Source organism: Nematolebias whitei, chromosome 16 (genome assembly GCF_014905685.2).
Source record: "Nematolebias whitei isolate Nwh7 chromosome 16, NemWhi1, whole genome shotgun sequence".
Taxonomy (NCBI): Eukaryota; Metazoa; Chordata; class Actinopteri; order Cyprinodontiformes; family Rivulidae; genus Nematolebias; species Nematolebias whitei.
This window is the reverse complement of record NC_056513.1, coordinates 24,232,900-24,248,990: the sequence shown is the minus strand read 5'-3', so window position 1 is coordinate 24,248,990 and position 16,091 is coordinate 24,232,900. Positions and strand designations below refer to the sequence as shown.

Sequence of the window (16,091 nt, the reverse complement as noted above, 5' to 3'; positions counted from 1 at the left end):
CAGACAATTTGACCTCAGTCAAAACATGCCAGATGAGCTGAAACACACAGAAAGCTAAAAGAAAGCAAACGCCAAAAGGAAGGGATCAAAATGCAAGCTAAAATGACCAAAACACCAAATAACAGATGTAAAATAGCTAAAAGAAGCAGAAAGTTTAGCAAAATGCTGGCTAAAAATAACAAGGATTCAATGTTCTTTATTTGTCATATGTACACAGGGTCCCAGTTACATCCAACAAAAAGAAAAACTAATAAGATCTAAGATATGAACTAAGAAAAATGTTAATAAAAACACACTCAGCACTAGTAGCATAAAAACAATATGCTGAACAGCAGCACGAACATGAGTCTGTGTGAGCAGATGAGCACGAATGAACACATCAGCATGAACCAGATCAGCAGCAACATGAAACAGATCAGCAGCAACATGATGTGATTTTTCACAGTGATTATTCTGGTTAGAGATTCATGAGTCTAACAGCCTCAGGGTAGAAGCTGTTCCTCAGTCTAGTGGTTCTACTTAATGCTCCTCAACCTCCTGCCTGAGGGGAACGGGGCAAAAAGTGTGTGCTGGGTGAATGGGGTCCTTCATGATGCAGGCAGCTGTCTTCCTGCATCTGGAGGTGTAGATGTCTGTGATGTGGGGAGGATGACTCCATCAGACTTCTGTGCAGCCTTCACCCATCCATCCATCCATTTTCTTTACCAGCTTATTCCATTTTGGGTCACGGGGGTCGCTGGTGCCCATGTCCAGCAATCACTGTGCGAGGGGCGGGGTACACCCTGGACGGGTCGCAAGTCCATCACAGGGACACATAGAGACAAACGAGACAAACAACCATTCACTCTCTCACTCACACCTAGGGACAATTTAGAGTTACCAATCAGCCTAACATGCATGTTTTTGGACTGTGGGAGGAAACCGGAGCACCCGGAGAAAACCCACGCATGCACGGAGAGAACATACAAACTTCACCCAGAAAGGCCCCTGGACCGGGGTTTGAACCAAGGACCTGCTCGCTGAGAGGCAGCAGCTCTACCAGTTGTGCCACCGTGCTGCTGCAGCCTTCACCACTCTCTGCAAAGCTTTTCTTTCTGCAGCTGTGCAGCCTCCATGCCACACGTTGATGCTGGAGGATGCTCTCCACTGCACACCTGTAGAAGGAGGTGAGGACTGAGCTTCCCAGACCAGCTCGCCTCAGCCGTCTGAGGAAGTAGAGTCTCTGATGAGCTTTCTTGATCAGGCTGGTGGTGTTGTTGCTCCAGCTGAGGTTGTCGTGCACACCCAAGTACTTGTAGCTGGAGACCACTTCTACCGCAGATCATCTTATGTTCAGGAGGGTGTAGGTGAGTTTGTTCCTTCTGAAGTCCACAATCATCTACTTTGTATTCTTCACATTGATGTGAAGGTTATTCTCTTTGCACCAGCTGTCCAGGTGTTCCACCTCTTGCCTGTAGCTGGACTCATCATTGTTTGTGATGCATCCCACCACGGCTGTATCGTCTGCAAACTTTACAATGTGACAGCCTGGATGGGTAGCTGCACAATCATACGTGAGCAGAGTAAACAGGAGGGGGCTCAACACACATCCCTGAGGAGAGCCAGTGCTGAGGGTTATGGTGGAGGAGGAGAAGTTGTGGATCCTCACAGACTGCGGTCTGTTTGTTAAGAAGTCTAGTACCCAAGTGCAAATGGAGGGGCTTAGTCCTAGTGTGAATAGTTTGTCCATTAGAGTTTGGGGGATCATGGTGTTGAAGGCAGACATGAAGTCCACAAAGAGCATATGGACGTACAAGTCCTTCTGCTCCAGGTGGGTGAGCACAGTGTGGACCACAGAGGAGACGGCATCCTCTGTTGATCGATTCTCGCGGTGTGCATACTGATGAGGGTCCTCGTTGATGTTGATGGTTGTTTTGATGTGAGTCATGACCAGTTTTTTGAAGCACTTAGTGACTATCGGGGTGAGGGCCACTGGCTGAAAGTCATTCAGACCAGGCTAAAGCTTCATGAGAACCATCTCATTCTAGATATTGTGTGTGCTAGCTGCCTTTTCTGAAAGACTCACTGTTTTCTCAGGTTTGTGCAACAGTGTGAGAGTAAACATCTCCAAAAAGTGTTGATTACTCTGAAAAACAGGGCTGATTTGTGCAAAAAAGCATATTTCATTTTTTCAGTAAACCCCCACAATAAATACTAATAATTTGCACTGATTTCCCACTTAAAATTGAAAGCAACTTGAACCTCTTTTTTAATATTATGCTAGTTAGTGGAATAACAGGAATGGTCTGAATGGTTCCCAGGAGGCTTATTTGTATAAGTTTGCATGGAGAGACATTTTCATGTGTCAATAATCCAAAGAGATAATAACATTACGTGGGTGTTTAGAGGTTTTACATTTTGTTCACTCAATGATGCCCTTCTGCTTGTTGAATTCAGTGGAAAAAGCAATTTGACGTCATCTGAATAGTTAAAAGAACTGACGGCATTACAGACACAAAAATGTCCTAAAGTCCTGCACAAAAGATTTGAATAATCTCTCATTTGTTGTACTTTGCTTCCAAGCAGACAGACATTTTTGTAATCTATTAAAGTGTTGTTGAGCAACATTTCTTCAGACTGTCTGAAGGTTTTCAAAGTTTTTACCTTTTTTTTTTAACTCTTTTTTTATCACTTTGAGCCATTATGTCTGAGTGGCTACGTCAGTGCTTTGAAAATGAGAGGACAGGAGCTGCAGTTGGGTTAGACCGAGCTGATAAAGAAAATATGAAGATTGGATGTAACCATAGACAAACAAGTGAAGATCTTCTGTTTTGGGTCTGGTCAGTTGTGCACAATGCAGGCGGCTGATTGGCTCGTGGATCTAAATCTGCATGAAACAAGCCTCAGAGGTATATAAACTCCATCCTTTATTTAGTCTGGGCCGTACCTCCTGCACAACCGCTGGTCTGTGGAATAAGCAACCTGCTACGGAATCCAAATCTAAGATTTCTACATTGAATTTGAGTCAACATTTTCACTTATTTTGTACTGAGCTCATTCTGACTCATTTTGCCATCGCAGTTACCAACATTTATGTTTCTGTTCAGTGCCCTGAGATGACTTGTGTTGTGACTTGGAGCTATATCAATAAAGTGCATTAACTGAATTGACATTTTTGTATTATTTCTGACTGATCTATTGAATTGCATCTCGAGCAACATCCCCACCACCTGGACACTTTATAGAAACACAGCACAGATATTAATCACAGTTAAACACTTTTCTTGAAACGTTCTTCCATTATAAACTCTAAGATGCTGATTTTTTATTTTTTTTAAATCACCGTCTCTCCCTGCATTTTAGAAAAGAGCTGCTCTCTGTAGTTGTGTTTTATTCCTCCTTCTGTCTCAATGTTTTTGTCTTTAGGAGAAAATTGGAGTAATGAGGGGTTTATGATACACCTTCCTCTCATGATTAATTTCAAGTTAAGCAGGAATGAAAAAGTAGCTGCGTAGAAATAGAGCAGATCATTTATTTATTTATTTTCAGCCGTGAAAAATAAGATAAAGAAACGGTTTGGGTCATAAGGACATGGAAAATATGCCTGGTTAAACAAAACCATTCTTAAAGGTATACACAGAAGGTGAAGGAATTGCCTACCTTGAGAGTTCCTAAGCCTGCATCACCTTCATGTGCAGAAGAACTGAACAGATTCCTGACAAGATTCAACAGCAGTTCCACTCCAACCAGTTGGATCCATCAAACTCCCAACACTCCAAGACAGTATGGTTGATGACGAGCTGGTACCTTCCATCCTCCATCAACACACATGAGGCCCCTGGTCCTGAAGCAGAGTGCTGAAGACGTGTTCCTCTCAGCTAGGTGGGCCTCTCTATAAAGAGTTATTCAACTGGTGGCCCGAGGGCCAAATCAGGCCCACAGGTGAGCTCAGTTCGGCCCACCAATGGGTTCATTTTTTAATAAAACTAGATTTTAAACCGTAAAACAAACTTAATGACAGTAACTGCTGGATATGCAGCCCCTGAGCTCTGGGCTTTAAGTAACTATGCCCCCCCTGAGTAATTTAGTTGAATAGCCCTGCTCTAAACTGGTCCAGCGGCTACTGGATTCTGGTTATGTCCCCAGTCAATGGAGGGTATCCTACAACATTCCAGTCTCAGAAGATTCATACTCATGGTGTAAGGGTCCCACTGCCTGCAGCCTGCCTTGCTGATGGCCGCTGATTACCAACACCTGGCGGCCATCAGCCTGATGAGCCTCTCCATCTACTTAAGGCTGCAGTCCGGTGTGACTCGACGCTGGAGCATATCACCTCTTATGGTATTGTACTGTTGTGAGGCAAATGTCTTGGTGAAAAGAATTTGTTCACCTTTTGCTCTTTTTTCCAGTTTCCTGGTTCCTCATGCTCTTTGGATTCCCTCGTGACCTGATTTGGATCCCTTGGCCTCTCAGGTATTCCTCGTGCCTCTTTGCCTCCAGTGCCAGCCTTCCTCGTTCCCCTTTTTGGACTCTCGTTGGATTTCCCTCTGCTGCTCGTTCTCCTTGGACTGAAGGACCATCTCTTCCCTTCGGGTTGGACTGTAAGGACAAACGCTCATTAATCAAACAACTTTGGCCTTCCCCGTTGGACAGCTAATAACCTGTCGTCCCTCTTTCCAGGAGCCTCAGAGAAGCAGCCTGTGGATGTCATTTAACTCACTGTAAATAATAAACACTGTTCTTTTGTATTTCCCCTGTGTCTGCCTCGTTCTGGGTCTCATATCATCTGGGTTCCCCGCGCACTCCTAACACATGGGGCAGCCGGGTGAAGAAAGATGATGCCAGCAGACTCGATAAACTCATGAAGAGAGCTGGCTCAGTTCTAGGAGTGGACCTGCAGTCTCTGACAGAGGTGTCTGAGCAGAGGACGCTGAGGAAACTGCTCCAGATACTGAACATGTCACATCCCCTGCAGGACACCCTGGACTCTTACCGCAGCACCTTCAGTCGTAGACTGAGACCACCAAGGTGCTCCACAGAACAACTCAGGAAGTCCTTCCTCCCTGTGGCTATCAAACTTTTCAACTCCTCCCCTTTCAACAATAAAATTAGTCATGCACCACAATAAATTAATGTTTCTGTCTGCACCTGACTGGTTTTAGAACGTAATTGTTGGTAATTCTATACTCTATTTTTTTTACATTTTCTGTTAATTTTTAATATCTTGTGATTCTTGTGTATGTTCCTTTGTACGGAAACTCTGGCACAACAATTTCCTAAGGGATCAATAAAGCTCTATCATCTTATCTTATCTTATCTTATCTTATCTTATCTTATCTTATCTTATCTTATCTTATCTTATCTAAAGACTTAAAGGAATACAGCCTAGTAGCATTAACATCAGCTTTGAGCAAATGTATGGTAAGAGTGGTGTAACACCTGGCTGACATGGTCGCTGACAGACTGGATCTATTACAGTTTGCCTAAACCAAGATGTAGAGAGGAGAATGCAAGTCTTGCACTTTTAGACATGGTGGCAAGATATCTAGACTCTGTCAATTATTGCACTAGGCTTTTGTTCATGGATTTTTCTGTGTGTGTTGGCACTTATGTTTGAATCAAAAGTTGTATGAATATTTGGGCACAAATTCCAATCATATATATTTTGTGCTTGTAAATCAGACGGTGTAGTTGTGAATTAAGTTTTATACATCTTGTAGCCTTGTAAAATAAAACAGCTGCAAATTTCTGCTTTGTGACTGTTTAGATAGGAATGTGTGTATGTAAAAAAGATTTGGGTTTGTAAACTACGTTACACAAGTTACAATTTTTGTTGTTGTTTACAGATACGAAGCAAACATCTATGTGTAAAAATCTGCGGTTTGCAAGGATTTTTCTTCCTCTCAGCTGATTGGTCAATGTCATGTCAATCACAAATTTAACAATCCAATCGATGAACAGATGGGTGTGGCCAAGTTGAACCTGTAAGTCAAGGCGTAGGGAAAAACGTAAACTGCTCACAGAAGTAAGGAGAGCTGGGTTAGAAGAAAGAGGGTCCTGGGAGAGAACAAGAAAAACATTGTTGAAAAGAAAAGAACACAACAAATTGATTTTGGCAGTGAAGAATAAACTGGTTTGGTCTGGAATGGAATGGCAACTCAGGTAGATGATGATGAAGACATGGAGATTAATGAATGCTCTCAGGCGAATGGACAAAGATTGGGAAGAAAAGCAGAAAAGTTTGGTTGTAAATTCAGTGAAGCTAGAGTAAATTAGTTCAGATGAGGAAAGTGCTATTGTTTGTAAAACAGTAGTGGGAAAAGAGTTCAATTTTTTTTTTTTAATTCAAGAAAGAAGATGGAAACAGGCCTGTTATAGTGGTATCAAGAGAAAAGATAGAGGTTACACTTTGCAAAAAATTCTTAGAGATGAAAATATAGTGATAACTGTATCACTATAAATAGTCATGTATATTAAAAATATTTGTAAAGAATGTAAGATTGTTGGAGAAAATAAAATGAAGAGAGTGATTCCAGGGACCCCAGTATAGAGGACGGCTTGGATAAACTCAAAAGGAGTATATGTGACATAGAAATCAACAAAGTTACAAGATTATTAAGAAATGTTAATGGAGACAGAGTTCACAGCAGGTCAATACTGTAATATTAGAATTAAAAGAAGCTAAATTAATAGGATTTTTGAGTTTTCTGGTTAGGTCCTACATCCTTCTTCCTTTCAGATGTTGCAAATGCCAAAGATAAGGACAATGATCTTCTAGTTCAGTTCTGTGACCTTTGACAGCCCTGGGCTAAGCTGTCCTGTTCTGGAGGATAAATAAAAAAGATAAATAAGCTCCTTTTTCATATCTCTTGGTTTGTTTAAGACCCTCCATTTAACTCTAACCCTGTCCAGAAAAAAAAAAGGAAACGAAGCAGTTCGTGTGTAGACTGGGGGTTACAGTACTGTACTGTGATTTAATTTCAACACTATCAAGTTAAATGAAGCAGAAAAGTAACTTCCGTTTAAAACTTTCAAAATAAGGCAATTGCCTAACTGTGCCATCGCAGATTTAAAAGATAATGACCCCCCCACACACACACACACATTTTTTTACTGAGCAGTTCATTTAAAATTTATTTAAAAAAATCATTCAATAGGTAAGCTTTTTTTCTGCCTTCAAACGGCTTTTGTGATCTTGTACTGGTTTTATTTTGAAGACGCAATAGCATAAATGTAGGTGTTGCGCCAAGATAAGTAACACCAAAGGCATTTGTGCCTCCCGTCTCGGGAGCGCGCGCACAAGAAGGGAGAAAAACTGCCGCTAAATCACTAAGGGTAGACGTCAACCGAGTAAACTTTAAGAGGTTTTTATTTATTAAATAACTGTTGTTGCGTTGTGAATGTCATTTTAATGTTGAGCTTGTGAGTCGCATCAAGTTAAATGCTTCTATCATTCTCAACGTGCCTTCATTTTTTCCGGATGTTCCCGCTTTCGACGGGTGTACGTATTTAGGTGCAACACCGGTTCCGCTCTTTTTTTTTAGCTTAACACAGCTGCCTGGTTGCTAGACGACTCTCACACATCGACGTGAAAACACAACATAGGAAGGACGGAAACTCATGTAAGGAAGCATTGGCTAACGGCCTTTATGGTCGCTTAAACTACTCATTTACCCGGGAAGAAGACTTGTAGCTTTCTTGACGAAAAACAATCAAGTTGTAGCTTAGCTAACGTCTCTCGGAGCCCCTTGTTTTTTTATAAAGAGCCTCTGAAGAGGGGCGAGCTGAGGACAGCCTTTTGACTGGAGGAAAAATGGAAAGCTCACACAAAGCAAAAGTCAACTTTTTTATTTTTACATAGCGTTTAATTATCAGCTATGTTCAGTGCAACTACTAAAATGTCTTTGGAGACGAGTGATGTCCAAACAGATGAAGAGCTGGTGAGTCTTTAGCTGTTTTTAGTTGCATCAATAACATCTGTGTTATATTATATATTCTTGTTTATGACAGAAAGAAACTTAAAGCTTAGTTTCTTGAGTTATCTGTGTTAAACCTGTCACTCAGAGTATTAACCATCATTCTGTGTCTGGTCATGGCATGGATTTAACACCCCCCTCTTGTTGTATAAGAAAAAGGAGGAAAAAACTCATTTAACAAAAATCAAAGCAAATAACATTACGTCTATGAACATATTAAAACACAGTTCTATTCAGTCTATTTTTGTTCGTATATTTGTTGATTTAATTTTTTCCTTATCCAAATAGTTTTTATTTTACGTTATCCTTTTTTTTCCCCTCCTAGGTTGACGATGAGTTTTCTCTCCCTGCTGAAATCACTTTAGAAAAGGTAAAACTAAAACAAGTTTTCCTTCCCTGTGTTTTTCAGTTTTGTCCAAAGTTCTGTTTTAAACATACGGTTTGAGTTTAATGAACGCACATTTCCTCTGTTTCAACGCCTCATATCTGTCAGAGGACAAGGAGAAAAAGTTCCTCAGGGAAGCCTCCCCCTTCTCCGAGTAAGACCTGCTGAGCTGATATGTTGGTAATATTTGTAACAGTACACACTCTACAAACTTTACGTTTGTTTGTGACTCTGTAGGGTCTCCATACCTCTGCAGTTTGAACTTGAACTCCACGAGAGCAGCCGTGGGTGCGTGGAGACGGCAAAGGGCCTCCTTGGGGGACACCAGAGGGGACAAATCAGGGGAGAGTTGCTCAGCTCGCCTCACATCTCTCAGCAACGGTCATGGTACGCTCTGTGAAACAACAAAAAACTTCACAGAAAGTGTCAGTCCTCATGAGGGAGATTTTTTTTGAGAACAACTGTCTGCTTCTGGGAAAATAGAACAAGGACTAGAATTCTCCTCTCAGGTTATACTGCCTTCCACAAGCCTTTTCCTCATCATTGGCAGCAGTACAACTAAAACAGAAAGCTGAAACTGGCTTTAAAAGTTTTTAGATTCTCAGAATTTCTGTTGCTTCATGACTTCATCACGTCTTCATGCATTTACACCACATACATTAGACATTACCTGCTTTGATGCTTTTGAAAAACATCTTAAAATAGTTAGTCGGTGTTCTCTTGAGGCATGTAGAATATTTCAATACAACTTTTTATGCTTAAAAACACTCAAGCGCTGAGACGCAATACTTTTAAATAGCAACTATGTCAAATACAGTAATCATTTAAACAGAAAAACATGATAATTATAACTAGAGAAATTACTTGTCCTGCGGAAATGCAGTGTGAATGCTTATTGCAGAAGAACTTGCTGAGAAACAGCTGAAATTAGCTAAAAACATGCTGAAATGGAAGAACAAGCCTAAGTTGGCAGAAGAAAGCAGAAAGAACACACATTTGCTGAATTAGGTTTAAGTAAACAGAGATTAGCACAAAAATGAGGACATTTGCTAAAAATAAAGCTAAACATAGCTGAAAAGTAGCTGAAAAGACAGAAAGAAGCTTAAGCTACAAGAAGGAAGTGGAAGGAGCTGAAATGAGCTTAAAATGTGGAATTAGCTGAAAAAGCTAAATTTAGCACAAAAACAGCCATATAGTAGCTGAACTAGCAGAAAAAGTTGAAACTAGTAGAAAAAAGCTGAAAGGAGCTTAACAAGCTGAAATTAGTAGAAAAAAGTTAATTAGGCTGGAAGTCGCAGAAATTTCCACAAAAACTTGAATTTATCTGAGAACAGCTGAAATTAGCTAAGCAATGCTAAAAAGTTAACTAGTTTAAATTAGTAGAAGGAAGTTCACAATTTTTCCAGTTAGGCTGAAAGAAGCAGAAATGAGCACAAAAAAGTGGAGATAAGCTGGAAAAAGCTGAAATTAGTACAAAAAAAAACCCACCTGAAAAGTAGCTAATAAGCAGAAATAAGCTTAAATTACCAGAAGGAAGTAGAGAAAGCACATTTTGCTGAATTAGGCTTGAAAACATTTGAAATAAGTGCAAAAAAGGTGGAATTAGCTAAATAAAAAAGCTAAAATTAGCATAAGCAGCTAAATAGTAGCAGAAAATGCTGAAATAAGCAGAAATAAGCTTAAATTACCAGAAGGAAGTAGAGAGAGCATGTTTTATTTTTAATTAGGCTTGAAAAAAAATTGAAATAAGTGCAAAAAAGGTGGAATTAGCTAAATAAAAAAGCTAAAATTAGCATAAACAGCTAAATAGTAGCTGAAAAAGCAGAAAATGCTGAAATAAGCAGAAATAAGTTAGAAGAAGCACAAAAATATAGTTAGCAGAAAGAATCTGAAAGGAGCACTAAAATTAAAAAAACAGCTGAAATTATCTGAAAGTAGCAGAAAGAAATGTTTAAATTTGCACAAGGAAGTTGAAAGAAGCTGAAGAAGAACAAAATGTGAGAGGAGCAGTAAAAGGTTGTAAACACATCTAAAGATTTAAAGGATGAAATAAAAATGAGCTCAATTCATTTTCTATGAGGAAAAAAATGGCAGAAAAGGCTAAATATTTCAAAAAGCTAAAGTTGCACCAATACCAAAAGTCATAGAAGGATTGTCCTGAAAGAGCTGAATGTTTTGATTTATGATTTGTTGAAATAGCACAAAAATTGTGGAACGAGAAAGATGCTGAAAATGTCCGCAAGAAAAATGGATCACAATAGTGTGAATGCTTCATAAACATCGACACAAAAAGTTACACAGAGTTTGTTAATGTTTGTCTCTTTCTTTGACTCTTCAGATGTGCCTCAGACACTCGGTTCAGACACTGACGACAGCCCACAGCTTCTGAAGCAGAAAGTGAGCATGAGGACACACAGACCTCTTCTCTTTGCATCCAACGGTGAGATAACATGAAGGTTGGGGTCAGAGTTTGTGTCCATGAACCATTTGTTGAGAGTTAGTACAAGTTTTCATCATAAGTGTGAGTAACTTTGCTGCTACACTTCGTCTTTGTGTTGTTCCTGTGCGTTACAGGTTTTACAGTCGGTGCAGGTGAGCGCATGGAGAAGGAGGACATGTATGACGAGATTATTCGCCTCAAGAAGGTAAAGAGGAACACATACATTTTGTTTTAAAGCTCACACTTAAGGAATTGTTTGCGGGTTAAGAAGGTGTTTTTGGTTACACCAAGTTGAGACTTTTGTTCTGCAGGAGAGATGAAACTTATTGTTTAAGAAGCGTTCATACCAAACTGTGCTTTTCTGCAAAAAAGGCAGTTTTTTTAGTTTGTGCAGAGTTGGCACGTGAAGCATTCTCTTCTAATTTATCTGGATGGATAATTCTTGTTTAATCTCTTGTCAGAGTCTCCACGCTCAGAAATCTGACAACCAACAGCTGAAAGCCAGACTGAGGAGCCTGGAGGAAGAAATCACAAAAAGAGAGAAACAGATTGAAGAACTGTTGGACCCTTTAAAAGTGTGATTTAAAAAAAAAATCACTTGTGAATTATTTTTCCTGGATGTTCACATCTTCTAAAGTTGTTTTTGTTTGTTTGTGTGCAGGGATCTGAATATACTCGTAGTTTGGTGGACAAGAAAAAAGAGGGCAGTGTGGTGAGTATGTTCATCGTTTTGCTAAACAAACGAGAAGTCGTTTTAGAAATGACTTTTCGCAGGCTTATAAAATTAATTCTGTCTGTTAAGGTCGTCAGTGGGCTGAAGCAGAGAATCCTGAAGCTGGAGCAACAGTGTAGAGAGAAAGAAAACACTTTGAGGTAAACTCCCTCACTGTTCTGGAAATACATTTGTATTTTGTTAGGAAGGACTTTGTTGAGACAACTTTATTTTTTTTCAGCGCACTACAAAGTGATCTGAGAACTACGAACCTGAAGGAGCTGAATATCACTGTGGAAACTTACTTTGAGGAGGTACCGTATTTTTCGCAGTTGTGTGCATAATTTGCATGCCCTGCGACTTATACGCTGAAGTGACGTATTTATTGATTTTTCCCCATATTTATAAACCGTGTTTTGGCTGAGATATGACCGTTTTCATTCATTCTGACTGGAAATATTGAACACTACCATTTTCAGCCACTAGATGGCATCAGAGTAGTATAGCATGTCGTTGTATCATGTAATAGGTAAACGTGGCTATTAATGACACAATCAGCTTGCCATAGACTGACATTGTCGTCTGCCTGGCGCAACCGAATCGGCTTCATTTCGCTGCGCCGCCCTGGCGAAATGCAACTAATTTGACCATCAAAGTACATTTATTAAGTAAAAGTTCAACTGAGACACACCTTTACTATAAAGTCGAGCTAACAAACAATTGTTTTTAGGTGGGTATCTTGTTAAATTTCGAAGAAACGGACAGTGAGTCGCCCTCTGTGCGTTAATGTTTCCGTGTATCGGCTTTTGAAAAAGCAGCTGATTTGACCGTCAAAGAGTATTTATTAAGGAAAAGTTAGACCAAGACACACCTTTACTATAATTTTGAGCAAACAAATAAATGTTTTAAGTGTTAATCTTGTTAAATACTTCTTAAAGTCCTCCCATGCACGCTCCCATGGCCATCATTTGGCAGCCCATCGATTTTTGGCACAACACCAGCTCATATTTCCAGGTTGTCATTGTTGACGCATAATAGATGCGACTTATACGGCGAAGTGACATATTTATGGATTTTTCCACTTTATTAGACATATTTGGACTGATGCGACGTGTACGGCGGAAAATACAGTAATATTCCTCAGCCATGTTGGGTTTTACCTGTTTCTGTTATTAAAGCTACTTTGGTTGCAGCTGTGAAAAGGAAACTTAACATATTTTCTCTCATCTCTAAGATCCAGAGACTGAGGACGCTTCTAGATGCTGCAGAAAAAAGGTCTTCATAAATGAAACTTAACGACCCACTGACTCTTAAGGACAAGGTCTTAATGCTAGCTGGTATCTTGAAGGTATCTTGAAGGTTTAAGGTTCTGTTTCGTACCTGCAGTAGTCGAGCAGAGAGTAAATGCTCCCAGAGGCAGCAGAAAGCTTTGAACTCCACAGTCCATCACCTGGCGGGAGACCTGAAGCAGCTTCAGCAGGAGAACGCAGCGCTGAGAGAGGAGCTCAGCACCGACAGTCCTGCTGGAGGAATTAAAGGTTTTTGTTAACATGTTTTACCCACAGCGCCAAAAAAGACAATTTATTCATCATAAACAGTTTGCATCTAAGTGTGGCAAACCTTTGCTCAATTTATCTCAACAATATCAGTTTTTATGTGTGTTCTGCCTCAAGCTAACAGTTAAATAATGTATAAATTACTAAAACATTTACGTTCTTATAGCAAAAGTGTATAAATTTAAACTATCTTAAAGAAACACTTCTGTATATATTAAATTCTGTATTGTAGGAATAATAAAATGTGTCTGTGATTACGTCTCTTAGGTTACAGAGAGTGGAGTAAACAGAGACTGTTGAGACGGCTGCTGGAGGTAGAGAAGGTACGAGTAAACTGCAACTGTTCATGTGAGCACGTGCACTCGTCTGCGCTGAGTTCTCCATCACAGACCTCCATCCTCTCGTCCTGTCAGAGGCTGCAGGACAGCAGAAGACACACTCAGGCTGTGAAAAGCAGCAGCGGCAGACTGGAGAAAGAGGTCCAGGCCACGCTTGCTGGGGCTCTGGGGGTTTCCGTGGCAACAGAGACTGTTGTCTCCATGGGAGTCACAGAGGAAGCTGAGGAGATCACTAGTCTGAGGGAGCATCTCAGCCAATCGGAGAAAGAAAGGGCGGAGCTACAAGAGATGCTGTCAAGTAAAGAGTGAGTGACTTCTTAGTTCAAAACACACTTTCTGCTCATATTCCATAAATCTCTTTGTCATGAGTAAATTAATTAGGCTTGTCGCGATAAACAATAAATCAATGAATTGCACGACAAATGAAAATTATCAACCTCGTTTTCATTTATCGGCTTTATCGTTTCTTCGTGTCTCTCTCTTTCTACTGAAGACACTGGATGAGAAAAAGTTCAACTCCGGCGCTCTTCACTGAGCCCTCTCTTTCTCTTTTCTTTTTAAAATCAATTTTAATGATCCAAAAGCGTGATTTTGGATCGTTAAAAGCAGCTAAGCTACAAGCTAAGCTAACAGGCCAACCTCGGGGGAAAAAACCTCCGTCTTGTCAAAGCTCCAAATTTCACGGTTGAAACTCGTACCTTCGTGTACAAAGTTGTTTTTCTCTGCAAAAAGAAGCTGAGAAATTGTTTACTGATTATTTTTTTATTAAAAGCTTTGTGTGAAAAATGCTACGCTAAAGAGCTCAAACCACACCGAGCATCTGCCATTTTGAGAACTGAAGAGAGACGGCCCATGTCATGTCAAGTGGCCTCCCTCCCATTTTTCTTAAAGAGACACGCTGCTCGCTCCATCACTATCCATCCTTCAGTTCAAACAGTCTTATACTGCTATCCGGTGGTCGAAAAAAGGTGCTACATGCAAAACAAATTAACAAACTTTTCTTCTTAAATTTGACAATAATGACTAATTATTGCCAAATTTCAAACAATATTATCGTTTATCGCAATAATTTCCGAGACAATTAATCGCCCAGCACAATTTGTTATCGTCACAGGCCTGCTAATTACACAAACCTAGAGAACAGTGGTTCCTCTACCATTATACAACAGAACTGAGCGTCCCGCCTACAGAACCGAACTGCGTGCACCCCTCTGACGTAGTGCTATATATATAGTGGCACGCAATACAGGCACACTATCTAAAAAGCTAAAGGCAGCGCTCATGCTGACACCCCCCCCCCCCCCCCCCCCGCTTGAAAGCTGTCTGTACAATCAGGACGTGCCTCCATCTCTATATTCTCTTTATAGGCCAAATGTAAATCATTAGGAGACGATGTGAGAAGTTTGTGTGTTGCTGGTTTAATGAACACTAGTGATGACTGCTTACAGAAAACAAGTCGTCATTATGGGTTTTCATGTCCGGTAAAAGATCTGGGCCGTCATTCCTTCAACACTAAAATGAACTTTAAATCTTTTACTTGTCTCGTTTATTCAAGTCTAAGTCGACCCAGTGACGTTCAAGTCACTATTTATAACTTAATTATTACTTGCCACAGAGCAGAAACCGTTTGAAACTTTTCTTCTAGAAACACTATAAATGGGACTCTGTGTGTGCAGTTTCATTCCACCTCATGTACCACATGTGATGCAAATGATAATAAAATCTACTTGAACTTGAAATATGACCAACAAATGTTCTGGGTCTCATGAAAAACTTGTGGTGAAAATTGAAATAAATAAATAAAAAGTTCAGTGAAAAGGCCACGTCCTTTATAAAAAGGTGGATCTAAAAACAAGTATTTACAACATTATTTATCTAAGCTTGCCTGTGCCTAATAAAACCTTAATATTCAACTGTTAAACTAAAGACTTGGTGATTAATACTTTTTTTTTTAAATCAATGGTTGTAGAACACTGAGTTTTGTTTTTTAACGGGATTTGCTCTGTTTCTGTTTTTAGTGATGAATTGGAACGGCTGAGGACAGAAAGAGACGAGCTGCAGAGAGAGACTGAGCGACTCTCAGCTGAACAGAAGAAACGTTTTGATCTGGAGAAACAGGAGTACAGGTACAACATGACTCTGAAAATAATGTTTGCACAGAATGCACATCAAACCTTCCTGTTTTAAAACTTTGCTTGATTTATTGACAAGCGTTAAGTATCATTTCAAACATTTTTATTAATTGACTTTTTTGCATGTAGTTGATAGTTAAATATGTGACTACTTGTGTAATCAAAAATATATTCAAAAGTAAATACTGTATACCAAAGGGTTTTTACTTGTGTAGTACGCTGCTACATTTTATTTTTAGTGCATCTGAAACGTGTCGAACACAAGGCTTATGGGCCAAATCTGGCCCTTGTTAACATTTTAGCTGGTCCCCCAAGATGATATTTTAAATGTAATATGTTTTACTCTGTTCTCCATCCATCCATCCATCCATCCGTCCGTCCATCCATTATCTTTACCCGCTTATTCCATTTTGGGTCACGGGGGTCGCTGGTGCCCATGTCCAGCAATCACTGTGCGAGGGGCGGGGTACACCCTGGACAGGTCGCAAGTCCATCACAGGGACACATAGAGACAAACGAGACAAACAACCATTCACTCTCTCACGCACACCTAGTGACAATTTAGAGTTACCA

At 40.1% G+C, this 16,091-nt stretch overlaps 1 protein-coding gene across 1 annotated transcript in view; it reads left to right on the top strand.

Moving 5' to 3' along the window:
• Positions 1-7,820: 7,820 nt before the first annotated feature.
• iqce (IQ motif containing E) overlaps positions 7,821-16,091 on the top strand; it is a 15,848-nt gene continuing 7,577 nt past the window's right edge. The window contains exons 1-15 of the mRNA XM_037689824.1: positions 7,821-7,919; positions 8,281-8,325; positions 8,440-8,494; positions 8,578-8,727; positions 10,679-10,780; positions 10,915-10,985; positions 11,242-11,355; positions 11,442-11,492; positions 11,583-11,653; positions 11,734-11,806; positions 12,727-12,767; positions 12,879-13,030; positions 13,316-13,371; positions 13,462-13,691; positions 15,405-15,512. Coding sequence (XP_037545752.1) covers positions 7,857-7,919; positions 8,281-8,325; positions 8,440-8,494; positions 8,578-8,727; positions 10,679-10,780; positions 10,915-10,985; positions 11,242-11,355; positions 11,442-11,492; positions 11,583-11,653; positions 11,734-11,806; positions 12,727-12,767; positions 12,879-13,030; positions 13,316-13,371; positions 13,462-13,691; positions 15,405-15,512 — 1,382 coding nt within the window. The 5' untranslated portion in view covers positions 7,821-7,856. The remainder of the gene's footprint in view (positions 7,920-8,280; positions 8,326-8,439; positions 8,495-8,577; positions 8,728-10,678; positions 10,781-10,914; positions 10,986-11,241; positions 11,356-11,441; positions 11,493-11,582; positions 11,654-11,733; positions 11,807-12,726; positions 12,768-12,878; positions 13,031-13,315; positions 13,372-13,461; positions 13,692-15,404; positions 15,513-16,091) is intronic.